The 16,550-nt window shown below is 45.8% G+C and overlaps 1 protein-coding gene across 2 annotated transcripts in view; it reads right to left on the minus strand.

Moving 5' to 3' along the window:
* Positions 1 to 14,118, minus strand: part of adam17 (ADAM metallopeptidase domain 17) — a 38,938-nt gene extending 24,820 nt beyond the window's left edge. The window contains exons 1-4 of one of the 2 annotated variants that reach the window (XM_031901589.1): positions 13,960 to 14,118; positions 10,956 to 11,240; positions 5,780 to 5,912; positions 1,900 to 2,033 (exon numbers count right to left, since the gene is read on the minus strand). In XM_031901589.1, the coding sequence (XP_031757449.1) occupies positions 1,900 to 2,033; positions 5,780 to 5,912; positions 10,956 to 11,121 (433 nt within the window). In that variant the 5' untranslated portion in view covers positions 11,122 to 11,240; positions 13,960 to 14,118. 2 annotated transcript variants of the gene reach the window in all.
* Positions 14,119 to 16,550: the final 2,432 nt, after the last annotated feature.

The following is a 16,550-nucleotide window of genomic DNA, read 5'->3' on the forward strand; positions in this document are numbered from 1 at the left end:
CCCTATGGGAGACTCTCCTTGGGCCGGGTTGGAGCTGCAGAGTGCCATTGAGCCCTATGGGAGACTCTCCTTGGGCCAGGTTGGAGCTGCAGAGTGCCATTGAGCCCTATGGGAGACTCTCCTTGGGCCGGGTTGGAGCTGCAGAGTGCCATTGAGCCCTATGGGAGACTTTCCTTGGGCCGGGTTGGAGCTGCAGAGTGCCATTGAGCCCTATGGGAGACTTTCCTTGGGCCAGGTTGGAGCTGCAGAGTGCCATTGAGCCCTATGGGAGACTTTCCTTGGGCCGGGTTGGAGCTGCAGAGTGCCATTGAGCCCTATGGGAGACTTTCCTTGGGCCAGGTTGGAGCTGCAGAGTGCCATTGAGTCCTATGGGAGGCTTCCAAAATCATGCAAAGACGCAAAGGTTTGCCCGCCGTTTACGAGCGCTCAATACAAAAAAGTCGCGACAATATACAAGCAAGTCATAATGGCTATGAAAAAGTCGCGACAATTTACGAGCAAGTCGTAATGGCTATGAAAAAGTCGCGACAATTTACGAGCAAGTCGTAATGGCTACGAAAATGTCGCGACAATTTACAAAAAATCGCAAAATGTTCGTTCCAATCCGATTTTTTCCCATTCGGGATTCGGATTCATGGATTAGTAAATCAGCCCCTAAGTATGGATTGAAACCCTAGTTATTACGCAGATGCAAAAGAGTTGTAGACAAAGCTTTATTATCTTTTATTTATGGTTTTCATTATATTATACCAAACACTGTTGGCTCAGGAAAATCACTGCATAAGGACTAGAGAGTGAAGTCGGAAAATAAACGGGTCAAATGCCTCTTGGTCTTTATCTCATCCATCAGTAATTCAGTCCGTGAAACATAATAGCCCATTTAATAATACTAAAAGAATTTAGAATCCCACAAGAGCAGGAGTTGACTGTCTATTGGCCTACTCTTCATCGAGTGTGCAGCCTACTCACCACTTGGTCGGCCTCAGTCGCCAGGCAGACATGTATGTATTAATAAGAAGGACATCTAAATGAGAATTGCTTGGCACTGTTATTTATGGATTACTATAGCACAGCGGTTCTCAACCTGTGGGTCGGGAGCCCTTTGGGGGTCGAACGACCCTTTCACAGGGGTCGCCTAAGACCTTTGGAAAACACATATTTCCGATGGCTTTAGGAACCGAGACACCGCTCCTCTTTGGTTGGGGGTCACCACAACATGAGGAACTGTATTAAAGGGTCGCGGCATTAGGAAGGTTGAGAACCACTGCTATAGCATAACTGAGCCCCTCAGGCAGTAATTGAACTGTGGGAGGATAAATGAATGTGAAGGGTTGCAGCACAGGGTCATTGTGCCATTACCCAAAAATATACCATGAATCAGCGCCCAATTTGGCTTGGCAATCCAATCCGTTGCCCCTTTCTGATGCTATGTGAATAAATATCTTGACAGGACTGCACAGAGTAAGAAGGTTGTAATATTTAAAACTTAATTAGGTTTCTTTTTAAATCACTTTAATGCTCTTTGAGTTCTTTACACCTGAATACAAAGGTTTAGGTTTCTTAGATAATTTTGTAAATGTAAAATAGTTCACGGCTACAGCAGGAATCAGTGGGTTAAAACACAACATATTTGCAGATATTAATGTTCAGTTAAATTTTATTTCCCCAACTTTAAAACACAAGAAAAAAATAATTGTGAAAGTTTGTACCCCCTTCCAATTGTCCAGCAATAAAAACGGTTTCTGCAAGGTCCCTGACCCTATAATTATATCTAATGACCTTTATGACTATAATTAGGTCATAAAGGGAACCTGTCACCCCAAAACTGCTTCCCCCGCCAGAGGTGTGGGGTATTTATTTATTTTTAATCATTTTGAGAAGTTGTACCCTTTAACTCACCCACAACATGTCCAGTAAAGAAATCCGACCACTTTACTTGGTATTTCTTTTCCTTGCCATTCCCATCCAATACCAGCGCTTCGAGATTTTCGGAGACAAGCTCTGTGCTTGATGTTAAATACAATTTAAAATGCCTAAAAATAAACATCAAACAAAACAAATGAAAACAAAACAGTGATAATTTCATTAGCTTGTTCCCCTCTTCCCCCACCAAAGCTCTAGCAATTAGTCAGGGCCCCCCTTATCTCATGGAATAAGTACAGATATACTAATACTAATAGGGAAATATATAGACAATATATTGGTCAGAGCTTTAAGAATAACTAAGACAGCAAAATATCACCAGAAATGTTCACTGCAAATGTCACCCTTACCTTTCCAGTGAGTCTAGGGGAGCAAATGGCCATTCTGCCTGGTTCTCATACTAACTGCCACTGGAGTGTGCCCCCGCCCCGCCAATGGGGACCAGCTCAAAATATTGGGACCCACTTCCCTATATCATAAGAGCAGGTTGCCAAAACAGGCACCTATATAGACCCAATGAGAGAGAAGCTCCTCAGACAACCAATGACATGCTCACCTGACGTTTGTAGGGCAGGCCTTGTTTTGGTCCCATATACTGATTAATAAACTGCAGTGTCAGCACCTAATATTGGCCTGTGTAATTAAGTCCCAAATTATAACTACAGCGCTGGAGCACACACAGAGCAGCCAACCATTGTATGCAGGAGAATGTAACTGGTTACATACCAGTCCCACCCAGGGACTAAAATGCCTGCCAGTGATTAGAACTTTCAGGCCAATCAAATGCTTGCAGCTAACATCATACAAGAAGATTAGTATCTGCAACTTCCAATGGGGAAAAAAAAAACATTTTCAAACTCAAAGGAAGTGATATGTGTCAAGGATAAAATTAAAGCAATTTACTGCGGGACGGTTGCACTGAAATGTGTTAAATGCAGTGTACACCCAATATTTAAACGGCAGCCCTTTCACTGACTTCCTTGTCTAGAATGAAACTCTTCCTCCTTTTGCTTTCTGAGCCCTCCTTCTCTCTCTGAATATGAAGACTTCAAAGAGGTGTCTACTGGGCATGCTCACTGCCTCTGCTCCAATTAAAATCAATTAGGCATGCACAGTAGGCACTCTTTGAGGTCATCCTAGAGAGAGAGGAAGGGTGTCCGAAAGAAAAGGGGCAGAGCTTCACACTACACAAGGAAGTCAGTAAAAGGGCTGCAGTTGAACATAACATTTAAAGCTAAAGTAAGATGACCATAAATGGGAAGATACACTTATTTGATGCCAAAGAAATGGTCATTGCTTGATTGGCCACCTATGAGGTAGGCAAAATTAGGCTCCTCCAATTGTTTGCCCCCAGGTTGGGCTCCGTCAGGAGAGGACTAAATCCAAAGCCCATTTGAGTCCAGCCCTGATGGGGCTGCAATCAATATCTGACCAAGCCACATCAGATAACAGTCAGGATGGTTGTCTGTTTGAATTTATACATGGGCGAGCAAGCTAGCCATTCACTCACACATCTGTCTGCGTATGGTCTACTTAAACTTAACTTTCCTCAGCCTGCCTTGAGCCTGCATCCTCCAAATCCCACAATTCCCTGCACACATGATGTCAATAAGGAAAGAAACATCACAGTGCAATGCATTGTGGGTTATGTAGTTCCTGCATGCTGTCTGTAAGCTGTGGAGAAGTTACAATTTGTAACATCAGTGTTTTAGTCCCTCGTCCCCTGCCAGGATTTCAAAAGATGCAGAAAGACAAGAACTGTTTTGCAGCTGGATTTCAGCATATAAAATGGTATTTATTCATACTTTTTGAAGAATCATATTACAGTGATAGGTATATTAGGGGTTTCTGTGTTGTGTGGGACGCTTTAGCAAATTTTGGTGCAGAAGCTGGAGTTCCCCTTTAACTACCAAGAACATGTAGCCAGACTAACATACTGCCAATGCATTAAAATTGTGCCTGTAAAATGATCAGAAAGGACGATAAGACATAAGGATGGAACACATATGGCTCTACTGACTGTTAAAGGGCACCAATAATGAAAAAACTGAACCTGAACTCCGGTTGGGGTTTGTTTTTTTTTAAAGAGTTTACCCCCTGTGGGCACTAAGCTACCCATACCTTAAGGAAGCTTCTAGTGCAGTGGCCATGTAGGGACCCTCGCCTAGTAAGCAAATACCCCGGTTCAATCATTATGAGCATGCGTGTAATGTTAGATCAGTGGGGCACATCCATCACTCCTACATCACACACACGTCACCCAACACATAAACACTCACGGGGTGCATTGTTTTTGGGGGGGGGAATATTCTTTTCCCTAACTGGAGTGTGGACTCTTGTCAGTCCAGTGGTGGAAACAATGTTTTGATAATAAGTGCACCTTAAGTAAAAATTACAAAATAAACCCTTTATGTAAGGTAATGGCAATTGAATTTTTATTCAAAAATTTTTATTTCTGGTCACCTATATTTAAGAGACCTAGAGGGTGCAGTAGGGCAGATTTATGTAGTATTTACAACCCTAATAGTCATTATTGCAGCTTAAAATCAGTTTTATGAAATACCGACTAGTGACATTTCTGCAGTTTCCAAAGGCTGTAGGTTGGTCTTGAATAGTAGTACCTGGATCCCTGCGAAAGGTTAAAAGGGTGGTTGACCTTTTCATTTATTTTCAGTAGGTTATAGAATGTTCTATTTCTAGCAACTTTGCAATTGGTCTTCTTTATTTATAGTTTTTAAGTTATTTGCCTTCCCCATCTGACTCTTTCCAGGTTGCAAATGGGGCTCACTGAGGCTACAATTTTATTGTTATTGTGATTTTGTATTACTTATCTTGGTATTCAGTCCCCCTCTTATTCATCTTCCAGTCTCTCAATAAAACCACTGCCTGGTTGCTAGGGAAAATAAGACCCTTGCAACCAGATAGCTGCTGAAATACCAAGTAGGAAAACTTCTAAACAAAAGAGCTAAATAACTGAAAAACTAAAAAAAAATCAAGACTAGTTGCAAATTGTCTCAAAACATCATTGTCTACATCTACAACACACACGCGGTTTTAAACGGAAGTGACCACTGAATTAGGATATGATCTTCAGTTCCTGAAGTCTTCATCGCAAACAGGAAGAGAGAGGGATGGCTGAGGTTTGTTCCATTTCCTTAATAAGAACTCAAGCAAATTTGTGAAGTAATTGGGTGGTTTCAGTTTAAAAACACAGATTCAGGGATTTCATTCTCCTTATGCTGATGTCAAATTGGCACTGGCACTTTTTAACCGATAGGGCTTAAGTAGCCAAAATACATTAGTTTGGTAATATGAGTAGAATATAAATTTGACTTAAAATAAACTGAAGCCTAATGGGTACTGGGTACCCATGGCACACAATTAGCTAGATGAGCTAGTTAGATTTAATCAGACTAATGCAGGCAAAATACAGAAGGCAAATATTCGATAGCCATAGGATGCTGCAGTGATCCAAATTTGCCAATGTTAGCAAAAGGAGATTGTGCAGGCTGAAAAGCAGCAGAATTAGAAGACAAAGCATTCCAAAACCTGAATAGGAAATATAGGATCAACTAACAATTAGATTAGAAGAGATCCATCTAACATCTAACTAATCTTAGGTCTTCCAGAGATCAGCACCCAACACTTTCACAAGCGATCAAGGCAAGTGGGTGAAGCCCTCCATTCCTGTACATTGTGACTTTCCAAAAAGCTAATCAGCACTCTCTTGAAAATATTGAGCGTTGCAACTTGCAGTAGATCCCTCATTTATTCTGGGAATTTTTTTCCATGATTCCATTTTCTTGATCTATGACAAGAAGGTGGCAGAGACAATTGCAGGGGGAGATCTAATTACCTTTGGAGTGCAGTGAAGCTCAGCATTCTTTCAAGCTGTGACTGACTCTGTAAATCCCTCTTTCTGAGAGAGTGCTGCTGGATGCTGGACAGAGATAGGACATCATACTCGGAGAGCAGGGAGTCGAGACCTGCTGAATAGACACAAAAGAGACCCTTAATTAAAATACATTGTTAAACAAAACAGTCATTAAGCACAAAATTAAAGCAGATCATAAAAATATCTCAATATGCAGAACTTGAACCCTTCGAAAGTGCCAACATGTACTAGAGGATATACACTTGCACAGGAGAGTGTGGGTACCAGGCCCAGATTTGTGGGCAGGCTATGAAGGCCCAGGCCTAGGGGGCATGCTGCCTGCATCTGAACTGAGGACTGGGTGGGGGATTTTGCCAGTTGTTTGAATCTCCTGCCCACCCAGTCCCCAGTGCCAGTTATTGGGGAACAGCACCAGCAGTAGGTGAGGGAGCTGTGAGTGGGTGGGGATGTGCAAGTGGGGACGGGGGGTGCAAGCAGCCTAGGGGATCACTAACTTAAATCCGGTCCTGGTGGCGATGAATGTGTGTACATAAATATGTTTAGGGCTATATATTCCCTGAAAACACATTCTACCTAATGTTGTAATAAGCCCCACACTTTGCCCAGCTAAAGACTGCAGGGGTCATTCACAGGCTCAAGTGCAGTAAGCAAGGTGCAATTTCAAGCACAATCATATTTTTTTTCTCCATAATGCATTGTTGTTGTATGACAAGGGAACTGAGGCAGATGCACCACATTAATGCAACTGCACTTACAATACAGGGTAAATTGGCTCCACTGGGCTAAAAGTTTTCCAAATCTGGTAGGCTACGCAGGGAACCCTGGAGTTACTGCCTGGTCTGGAGGTAGTTTCAGGGTTTCTCTGCATTAGTAGCTGCAACTGCACTTGTACTGTACTACAAGAAGCGTATTTTGATTCAAGTACAGGTATGCGATCCCTTATGAAGAAACCGGTTATCCAGAAAGTTCCAAATTACGGGAAGACCATCTCCCATAGACTCCATCATAAGGAAATACTTCTAATTTTTAGAAATGATTCCCTTTTCTCTGTAATAATAAAACAGTACCTGTACTTGATCCCAACTAAGATATAATTACCCCTTATTGGGGGCAGAACAGCCCTATTGGGTTTATTTCATGGTTAAATGATTCCCTTTTCTCTGTAATAATAAAACAGTACCTGTACTTGATCCCAACTAAGATATAATTACCCCTTATTGGGGGCAGAACAGCCCTATTGGGTTTATTTCATGGTTAAATGATTCCCTTTTCTCTGTAATAATAAAACAGTACCTGTACTTGATCCCAACTAAGATATAATTACCCCTTATTGGGGCAGAACAGCCCTATTGGGTTTATTTAATGGTTAAATGATTCCCTTTTCTCTGTAATAATAAAACAGTACCTGTACTTGATCCCAACTAAGATATAATTACCCCTTATTGGGGCAGAACAGCCCTATTGGGTTTATTTAATGGTTAAATGATTCCCTTTTCTCTGTAATAATAAAACAGTACCTGTACTTGATCCCAACTAAGATGTAATTCATCCTTATTGAAGGCAAAACAACCCTATTGGGTTTATTTAATGTTTAAATAATTTTTCGGTAAAATTAAGGTATGGAGATCCAAATTATAGAAAGATCCCTTATCTGGAAAACCTCAGGTCTGAGGATTCTGAATAACAAGTCCGATACCAGAGAGCCAGGATATAAAGGAAGGTTTACTACCAGATCATCCTGTTCTCCATAAAGAAAGTAATAGCTACAGAGATAATGCCCTCAAGGAATACATTCATTTATGAATTCTATAAAGTTTATATAGTTATTGTGCAGATCTCCCATTTACATGCAGTGCAGCTGCATTTAAAACCTGATGGAAGGGTTTGCGCGGGCACTCTACTCTGATGTGGACGCTCTCTTATGACAGGCAAGTTCTGAGGTCTCTCAGGCACTTCATTCTAGAGAGGCCAGATGCCATTTCTGGAGTGCAACTGAGTTGGCTCGTACCACTTGCGTTTTCTTTGTCATTACCTACAAACTCCACTGGCAAGAATCCAATCCAACCTTAAGAGAAGTCATTGGATGCATTTCTGGAAGTCTTTACTAGCCTTTGGATACCATTTTAAATGTGAACTTGCATTACAGGCATAGTGGAAGATTTAGAGCATTTCTCTCACTTGGCCTTGCGTGTAAGAAATCTCTAGTACAGTTTCTTGTATTTTGCGATCTCACACATTTATTAGTTCTTGCAACACTAAGGAAAATTTTTCTTAACCTTTGTAAGGTTTCCGTAGGCTTTTACTGAATAAATATATTAAAAAGGAACTCCGGCTTCCAAACCAAAAATTGCTAAAAAGTGCCACACAGCACAGAAACCTCTAATATACCTATCACTGTAATCTGTTCCTTCAAAAAGTATGAATAAATACCATTTTATATGCTGAAATCCAGCTGCAAAACCGTTCTCTTTCTGCATAATTTGAATTCACGGCAGGGGAGGAGGGACTAAAACACTGATGTTACAAATTGTAACAGTTTCTTCACAGCATACAGACAGCATGCAGGAACTACATAACCCACAATGCATTGCGATGTTCCTTTCCTTACTGACGTTGCGACAACCACTCTCTGGTCAGGGCCTCCCTTAGCTCATAACAAGGTGACAGATCTAGATAATTGCTGTATCAGTCATTCAGCCATGACTGTGGGCAACTTCTGCTTTTCCCCACAAGTCAGTTGTGTTTAAAACCATTTTCATTACAGGTACTTCCTTCAAAAATTTGCTCTTTAGGCTAATGCCAGAAGTGGCGTAGGGCTGATATTTTCGGCAAGCGGAAAAACACTTGCCGAAAATACAGCCCTACGCCTGCTACTTGTGCCTGCACCCGAATGAATGAGATATGCTCGTGTACATGTAGCCGATGTACGCATGAAAACGCGAGACTTTGCATTCTCTCGCGTTTTTTTGCGTATATCGGCTACATGTGCCTGCACCCGAGCGTATCTCATTCATTCGGGTGCAGGCACAAGTAGCAGGCGTAGGGATGTATTTTCGCCAAGCGTTTTTCCGCCTGCCGAAAATATTAGCCCTACGCGTTTTTCCGCTTGCCAAAAATATCAGCCCTACGCCACGTCTGGAATAAGCCTTAGACTTTAGTATAGTTGCGCTCAGTGCAGTTACTTCTGTTCCAAATCAGGTGCTGCTGCGCCTATTGATGCATGGATGCTCCTGGAGCTACCACCACCTCTAGACCAGGTTGTATATTTAGGGCTGTGACAGACGGGGAGATTAGTCGCTGTGCGACAAATCTCTTTTGTCGCGGGCGACTAATTTCCCCGAAATGCCATGCCACCGGCTAGAATGTAAATCGGCAGTGGGATGGCATACGTGGCGATTTGCCAAAATCGCTGAAGTTGCCATCCCACTGGCGATTTACATTCTAGCCGGTGGGATGGCATTTCAGGGAGATTAGTCGCCAGCGACAACGGAGATTTGTCGCACGACGACTTATCTCCCCGTCTGTCACAGCCCTTAAGGTTCCCTTAGCGCCCTGTATGAATAGACGCAGTACACATGTGCCTAAAGAATCGGGGTGCAGAAGTAACTCACACTCGAACACCGATATTGACAGCAGAGAGACAATCACACAGTTGTGTTCAATTTGCAACTAATTGCACACACAATTGCTTTAATTTTGCCAAATCAAACACAGATGCCCTGCATCTGGCACAATGCTTGCCTGCCTGCTCCTGCAATGACTCTTGTATTGTCGGAAAAAACATCACAATTTCACTAGAAACTGCACTGTCTGTTAATTAGTCCTATAGTATCTAGGAAAGCAAATAACCATTTACTACTAATCTCTCCCTTATAGGCCACCAAGCTGAGCTTTCTGGTGCATGTAGGAGAGCAAATATGCATTCTTCCAAGAATATCCAGGCTATAATGCATTTAGACTTGAAAAGAACACAGGAAGCTGCAGAACTAGTCTCCTTTCATAACCAGAGACCTGCAATATCTTTTATACCGCTATGCACTTCTCAGTGTCGCTGAATATAGTAAAAGCTACGGCTGATAGCACATCTATGAGACAAAAGGTCAGATTCATATGTAATTATAATTTCTTACATTTAAACCCATTCTAGCATGAATGCACACCATCCCACTTGGGAAATGCTGTCAGTTCTCCCTGCTCATGACTTTGGACAGTGCAAGAATGACAGAAGAAAAAGATTTAATTATAAAGGGTCACTAACGAAAAAATATATTATTCTGCAAATTATACTGAAAAAAAATTCTGTAAGTCCATAGACACAACACCACCATATGGTGTTTACCTCAATGTGTGCATGGTGGCTTAGCAGTATTAAAACCATAAACACATGAATAAAAATCTGTTTTTGTTTTTTTTTAATGTATGCACATGAGTAGCCAAAAACATAGTGGCAAAGCTCCCAAACCCACCCCAACAGACTGTTATCTTCTGGAAACACTTGTACATGATGTCAATTCAAATGTATGGGGGTGGTATAAAAAAAAGGATCCTGTGTGCTGTTTAATTACATAGTGGGACCATGTTTTCCCCCAGGTATCCAATCAGGGCTAAGACCTAAGGGTTCTTTAAAAACCCTCTTCATCTCACTGTGCTCACTATTCTTACTGGAGAATTTGGCAATAACGTTTCATCTTCAGAGCAGGGTGAGGGAGAGCCATATTACTAGTGCACAGACTTTTGGCCTAAAGGCCAGCAAGTGTTACTGTTACAGCACTACATGTAAAGACATTCACCTATGAACAAGACATAGGCTACTGCTACATGTGACAGAATCCCAGCCTGCCATTGTGTTGGCCAGGTGCAGGCACACAGAGTGGATTTCATTGCAAAACTGCTAGAGTACACAGTTCTGTGCCAAAATCCGCTCCATGTGCCTGCACCCAGGCTGATGCAGAGGCTCCAGGCACAGGCATATCAACAAGCTCTTAGGAGCATAGGGGCAGATTCTCAGCCTGCGTTTATCTACAGGCCAAGAATCTGCCACATGTGGCAGCAGCCATAAAGCAGTTCTTTCAACTTGGATTATAACTGCCAAGATATTGTTTCTACCATTTCCAATGGAAGGGGGAATGTCACTTACCTTGATGTTTGGCAGGCATCTCTTTCTGGGAACCAAATGGAATGTGGTCAGCTTCTGCCACCACCAGACAAAGAAGCAAAGCAAAGATGACTTCAACCAGACTCAGCTGGCCCATAAGCCTTAGAACCTTCATGTTATCTGTAAACACCACTGGTAGAACACACATGGACCAGAACTATCTAGGATCAAAGAGTCACAGAACCCACACCATAGTCCAAGCTTCTGTTTGTAGCTGAACAATAGGTTAAAATAATCCTTCTTCATTCATTTCACCGGTGGTATGACCTGAGTAAAGTGGAGAACAAATACTATTAGGTTTATAATCTCTCTACTTAAAGAATGGACATATTAGAAATCAAAAAGGTTGATGCTGGTTTTACAAATTTACTAATGGTGCAAACTTTATGACTTTAATTACACTATTCTCTTTTAACCGTGGGTCCCCATATGCTTCCTAACTACTATTCCCAGGAATTTAAAAAAAAAAAAACCTGATATTATACTCGTGTGCTAACTGCATGACTAGACTGATCAAAACTAATTGTTGATTGGCTGCTATAGGGTAATGAGTCAAGGTTGATCCTACAGAAAGACAGTAAAAACTTGAGTGTTACAACACTTTGACTAAAAGAAAGAGAAATAGGAAGCCACAGAGTGCCAACAAAGGCCAAGGCATTATGGCATCTTAGACTGACTGTCGTAACAAGATGGATAATTGTGAGGAAACCGACAGTCCCATAATGCATTGCATAGTTCTGCCTTTGTTTAAAAATTGAAATGGATAATACAAAAAAACAGCCACTAAAGGGCCCTTAATCCATTTGATAACATTAACTTTATAAAGGGCACAGCGGCAGTGTGACACATTACTTTCACTGGCCCTTGGGCACACAGAGGTACTAAAACTTAGCTTACTGGTGTAGTGAAAGGGCACATTGTGTCGTTATTCAGAGGGAGACAGTGGGGATCATTTATACACAATGGGTAAGTTTGCACATGGGCAGTAACCCATAGCAACCAATCAGTGATGGGATTTTCAGCTAGTTTAACAATGAAATATGCTCAGTGTTTTTAAATGAGACCCACTCTAAAAGATGGAATAAGGGGGTTTGCCAGTGTCGCTAAAAGATGGTAAAGTGGTTTGTTAGAGAGGATGGTGATCTGAAATAGAATGGCTAATCTAGTGGTGACAGTGTAAGTAAGAGATGATACAAAGGAGAGGAGTCAAAGGGGGTGATAATTTCCCTTACAAATGTAATTATGGTCAGTGCTGTGCTAATTCCAGTGAGTGCTTTCTCAGAGGGTGACAGTCTCACTAACACAGTCAGAGGGTGACAGTCTCACTAACAAAGTCAGAGGGTGACAGTCTCACTAACACAGTCAGAGGGTGACAGTCTCACTAACACAGTCAGAGGGTGACAGTCTCACTAACACAGTCAGAGGGTGACAGTCTCACTAACACAGTCAGAGGGTGACAGTCTCACTAACACAGTCAGAGGGTGACAGTCTCACTAACACAGTCAGAGGGTGACAGTCTCACTAACACAGTCAGAGGGTGACAGTCTCACTAACACAGTCAGAGGGTGACAGTCTCAGTAGAAGGTGGGCAAGTCGGAGGAGTCAGAGGGTGACAGTCTCAGTAGAAGGTGGGCAAGTCCGAGGAGTCAGAGTGTGACAGTCTCACTAACACATGATGAGTCAGAGGGTCACAGTCTCAGAAGATGGGTGAGTGGGACAAGTCAGAGGATGACAGTCTCAGCAGAAGGTGGGCCAGTGGGTGACAATCTCAGGAGATGAGGGTGACTCGGGGCAGTGAGAGGGTGACAGTCTCAGTAGATGAGGGTGACTCGGGCAGTGAGAGGGTGACAGTCTCAGTAGATGAGGGGGACAGTCTCAGTACATGAGGGGGACTCAGAGGAGTCAGTGGGTGACAGTCTCAGTAGATGAGGGGGACAGTCTCAGTAGGCGAGGGGGACAGTCTCAGTAGATGAGGGGGACAGTCTCAGTAGATGAGGGGGACAGTCTCAGTAGATGAGGGGGACAGTCTCAGTAGATGAGGGGGACAGTCTCAGTAGAAGAGGGGGACAGTCTCAGTAGAAGAGGGGGACAGTCTCAGTAGGCGAGGGGACAGTCTCAGTAGGCGAGGGGACAGTCTCAGTAGGCGAGGGGGACAGTCTCAGTAGGCGAGGGGGACAGTCTCAGTAGGCGAGGGGGACAGTCTCAGTAGGCGAGGGGGACAGTCTCAGTAGGCGAGGGGGACAGTCTCAGTAGGCGAGGGGGACAGTCTCAGTAGGCGAGGGGGACAGTCTCAGTAGGCGAGGGGGACAGTCTCAGTAGGCGAGGGGGACAGTCTCAGTAGATGAGGGGGACAGTCTCAGTAGGCGAGGGGGACAGTCTCAGTAGATGAGGGGGACAGTCTCAGTAGATGAGGGGGACAGTCTCAGTAGATGAGGGGGACAGTCTCAGTAGGCGAGGGGGACAGTCTCAGTAGACGAGGGGGACAGTCTCAGTAGATGAGGGGGACAGTCTCAGTAGGCGAGGGGGACAGTCTCAGTAGATGAGGGGGACAGTCTCAGTAGATGAGGGGGACAGTCTCAGTAGATGAGGGGGACAGTCTCAGTAGATGAGGGGGACAGTCTCAGTAGGTGAGGGGGACAGTCTCAGTAGGTGAGGGGGACAGTCTCAGTAGGTGAGGGGGACAGTCTCAGTAGGTGAGGGGGACAGTCTCAGTAGGTGAGGGGGACAGTCTCAGTAGGTGAGGGGGACAGTCTCAGTAGGTGAGGGGGACAGTCTCAGTAGGTGAGGGGGACAGTCTCAGTAGGTGAGGGGGACAGTCTCAGTAGGTGAGGGGGACAGTCTCAGTAGGTGAGGGGGACAGTCTCAGTAGGTGAGGGGGACAGTCTCAGTAGGTGAGGGGGACTCGGAGGAGTCAGTGGGTGACAATCCTGGCAGAAGAGGGAGTCGAATCAGTCAGCTGATGACAAAAGATGGGAGAGTCGCATACCGCCCAACAGTCCCGTCCTCCGTGACACTCCCGATTCTCTTAACCCGGCCCGCAGTCCCCGATTGCTGTTTAAAAGTCCCGCAGCTCCGGTACCGTCAGCTCCCTGATTCCTGCCGGACTGCCAATCCTACGTCACACCTCTCCTCTCGCGGGAACGTGACGTCACACAGCGCGTATATAAGCGCGGGGAGGCCGAAAGCGGCTGCTATTGGGTGAGAGGGATGTGTGGGAGAGAGGGATGTGTGGGAGAGAGGGATGTGTGGGAGAGAAGGGGTTGTGGGAGAGAGGGATGTGTGGGAGAGAGGGATGTGTGGGAGAGAAGAGGGATGTGTGGGAGTGAGGGATGTGTGGGAGAGAAGAGGGATGTGTGGGAGAGAGGGATGTGTGGGAGAGAGGGATGTGTGGGAGAGAGGGATGTGTGGGAGAGAAGGGGTTGTGTGGGAGAGAAGGGGTTGTGTGGGAGAGAAGAGGGATGTGTGGGAGAGAGGGATGTGTGGGAGAGAAGAGGGATGTGTGGGAGAGAGGGATGTGTGGGAGAGAGGGATGTGTGGGAGAGAAGGGGTTGTGGGAGAGAGGGATGTGTGGGAGAGAGGGATGTGTGGGAGAGAAGAGGGATGTGTGGGAGAGAGGGATGTGTGGGAGAGAAGGGGTTGTGGGAGAGAGGGATGTGTGGGAGAGAGGGATGTGTGGGAGAGAAGGGGTTGTGGGAGAGAAGGGGTTGTGTGGGAGAGAGGGATGTGTGGGAGAGAAGGGGTTGTGTGGGAGAGAGGGATGTGTGGGAGAGAGGGATGTGTGGGAGAGAGGGATGTGTGGGAGAGAAGGGGTTGTGGGAGAGAGGGATGTGTGGGAGAGAAGGGGTTGTGGGAGAGAAGGGGTTGTGGGAGAGAAGGGGTTGTGTGGGAGAGAGGGATGTGTGGGAGAGAAGGGGTTGTGTGGGAGAGAGGGATGTGTGGGAGAGAGGGATGTGTGGGAGAAAAGGGGTTGTGTGGGAGAGAGGGATGTGTGGGAGAGAAGGGGTTGTGTGGGAGAGAGGGATGTGTGGGAGAGAGGGATGTGTGGGAGAGAAGGGGTTGTGTGGGAGAGAAGGGGTTGTGGGAGAGAGGGATGTGTGGGAGAGAGGGATGTGTGGGAGAGAAGGGGTTGTGTGGGAGAGAGGGATGTGTGGGAGAGAAGGGGTTGTGTGGGAGAGAGGGATGTGTGGGAGAGAGGGATGTGTGGGAGAGAAGGGGTTGTGTGGGAGAGAAGGGGTTGTGGGAGAGAGGGATGTGTGGGAGAGAAGGGGTTGTGGGAGAGAGGGATGTGTGGGAGAGAGGGATGTGTGGGAGAGAGGGATGTGTGGGAGAGAGGGATGTGTGGGAGAGAGGGGGTTGTGGGAGAGAGGGATGTGTGGGAGAGAGGGATGTGTGGGAGAGAAGGGGTCGTGGGAGAGAAGGGGTTGTGTGGGAGAGAAGGGGTTGTGTGGGAGAGAAGGGGTTGTGTGGGAGAGAAGGGGTTGTGGGAGAGAGGGATGTGTGGGAGAGAGGGATGTGTGGGAGAGAAGGGGTTGTGGGAGAGAGGGATGTGTGGGAGAGAAGGGGTTGTGTGGGAGAGAAGGGGTTGTGTGGGAGAGAAGGGGTTGTGTGGGAGAGAAGGGGTTGTGTGGGAGAGAAGAGGGATGTGTGGGAGAGAGGGATGTGTGGGAGAGAGGGATGTGTGGGAGAGAGGGATGTGTGGGAGAGAAGGGGTTGTGTGGGAGAGAAGGGGTTGTGTGGGAGAGAAGAGGGATGTGTGGGAGAGAAGAGGGATGTGTGGGAGAGAGGGATGTGTGGGAGAGAGGGATGTGTGGGAGAGAGGGATGTGTGGGAGAGAGGGGGTTGTGTGGGAGAGAAGAGGGATGTGTGGGAGAGAAGAGGGATGTGTGGGAGAGAAGGGGTTGTGTGGGAGAGAAGAGGGATGTGTGGGAGAGAAGAGGGATGTGTGGGAGAGAGGGATGTGTGGGAGAGAAGAGGGATGTGTGGGAGAGAAGGGGTTGTGGGAGAGAAGGGGTTGTGGGAGAGAAGAGGGATGTGTAGGAGAGAAGGGGTTGTGGGAGAGAGGGATGTGTAGGAGAGAAGGGGTTGTGTGGGAGAGAAGGGGTTGTGGGAGAGAAGGGGTTGTGGGAGAGAGGGATGTGTGGGAGAGAGGGATGTGTGGGAGAGAGGGATGTGTGGGAGAGAAGAGGGGATGTGTGGGAGAGAGGGATGTGTGGGAGAGAGGGATGTGTGGGAGAGAGGGATGTGTGGGAGAGAGGGATGTGTGGGAGAGAAGGGATGTGTGGGAGAGAGGGATGTGTGGGAGAGAGGGATGTGTGGGAGAGGGATGTGTGGAGAGAAGGGGTTGTGTGGGAGAGAAGGGGTTGTGTGGGAGAGAAGAGGGATGTGTGGGAGAGAAGAGGGATGTGTGGGAGAGAAGGGGTTGTGTGGGAGAGAAGAGGGATGTGTGGGAGAGAAGAGGGATGTGTGGGAGAGAGGGATGTGTGGGAGAGAAGAGGGATGTGTGGGAGAGAAGGGGTTGTGGGAGAGAAGGGGTTGTGGGAGAGAAGGGGTTGTGGGAGAGAGGGATGTGTAGGAGAG

The sequence above is a fragment of the Xenopus tropicalis genome, chromosome 5 (assembly GCF_000004195.4).
Source record: "Xenopus tropicalis strain Nigerian chromosome 5, UCB_Xtro_10.0, whole genome shotgun sequence".
Taxonomy (NCBI): Eukaryota; Metazoa; Chordata; class Amphibia; order Anura; family Pipidae; genus Xenopus; species Xenopus tropicalis.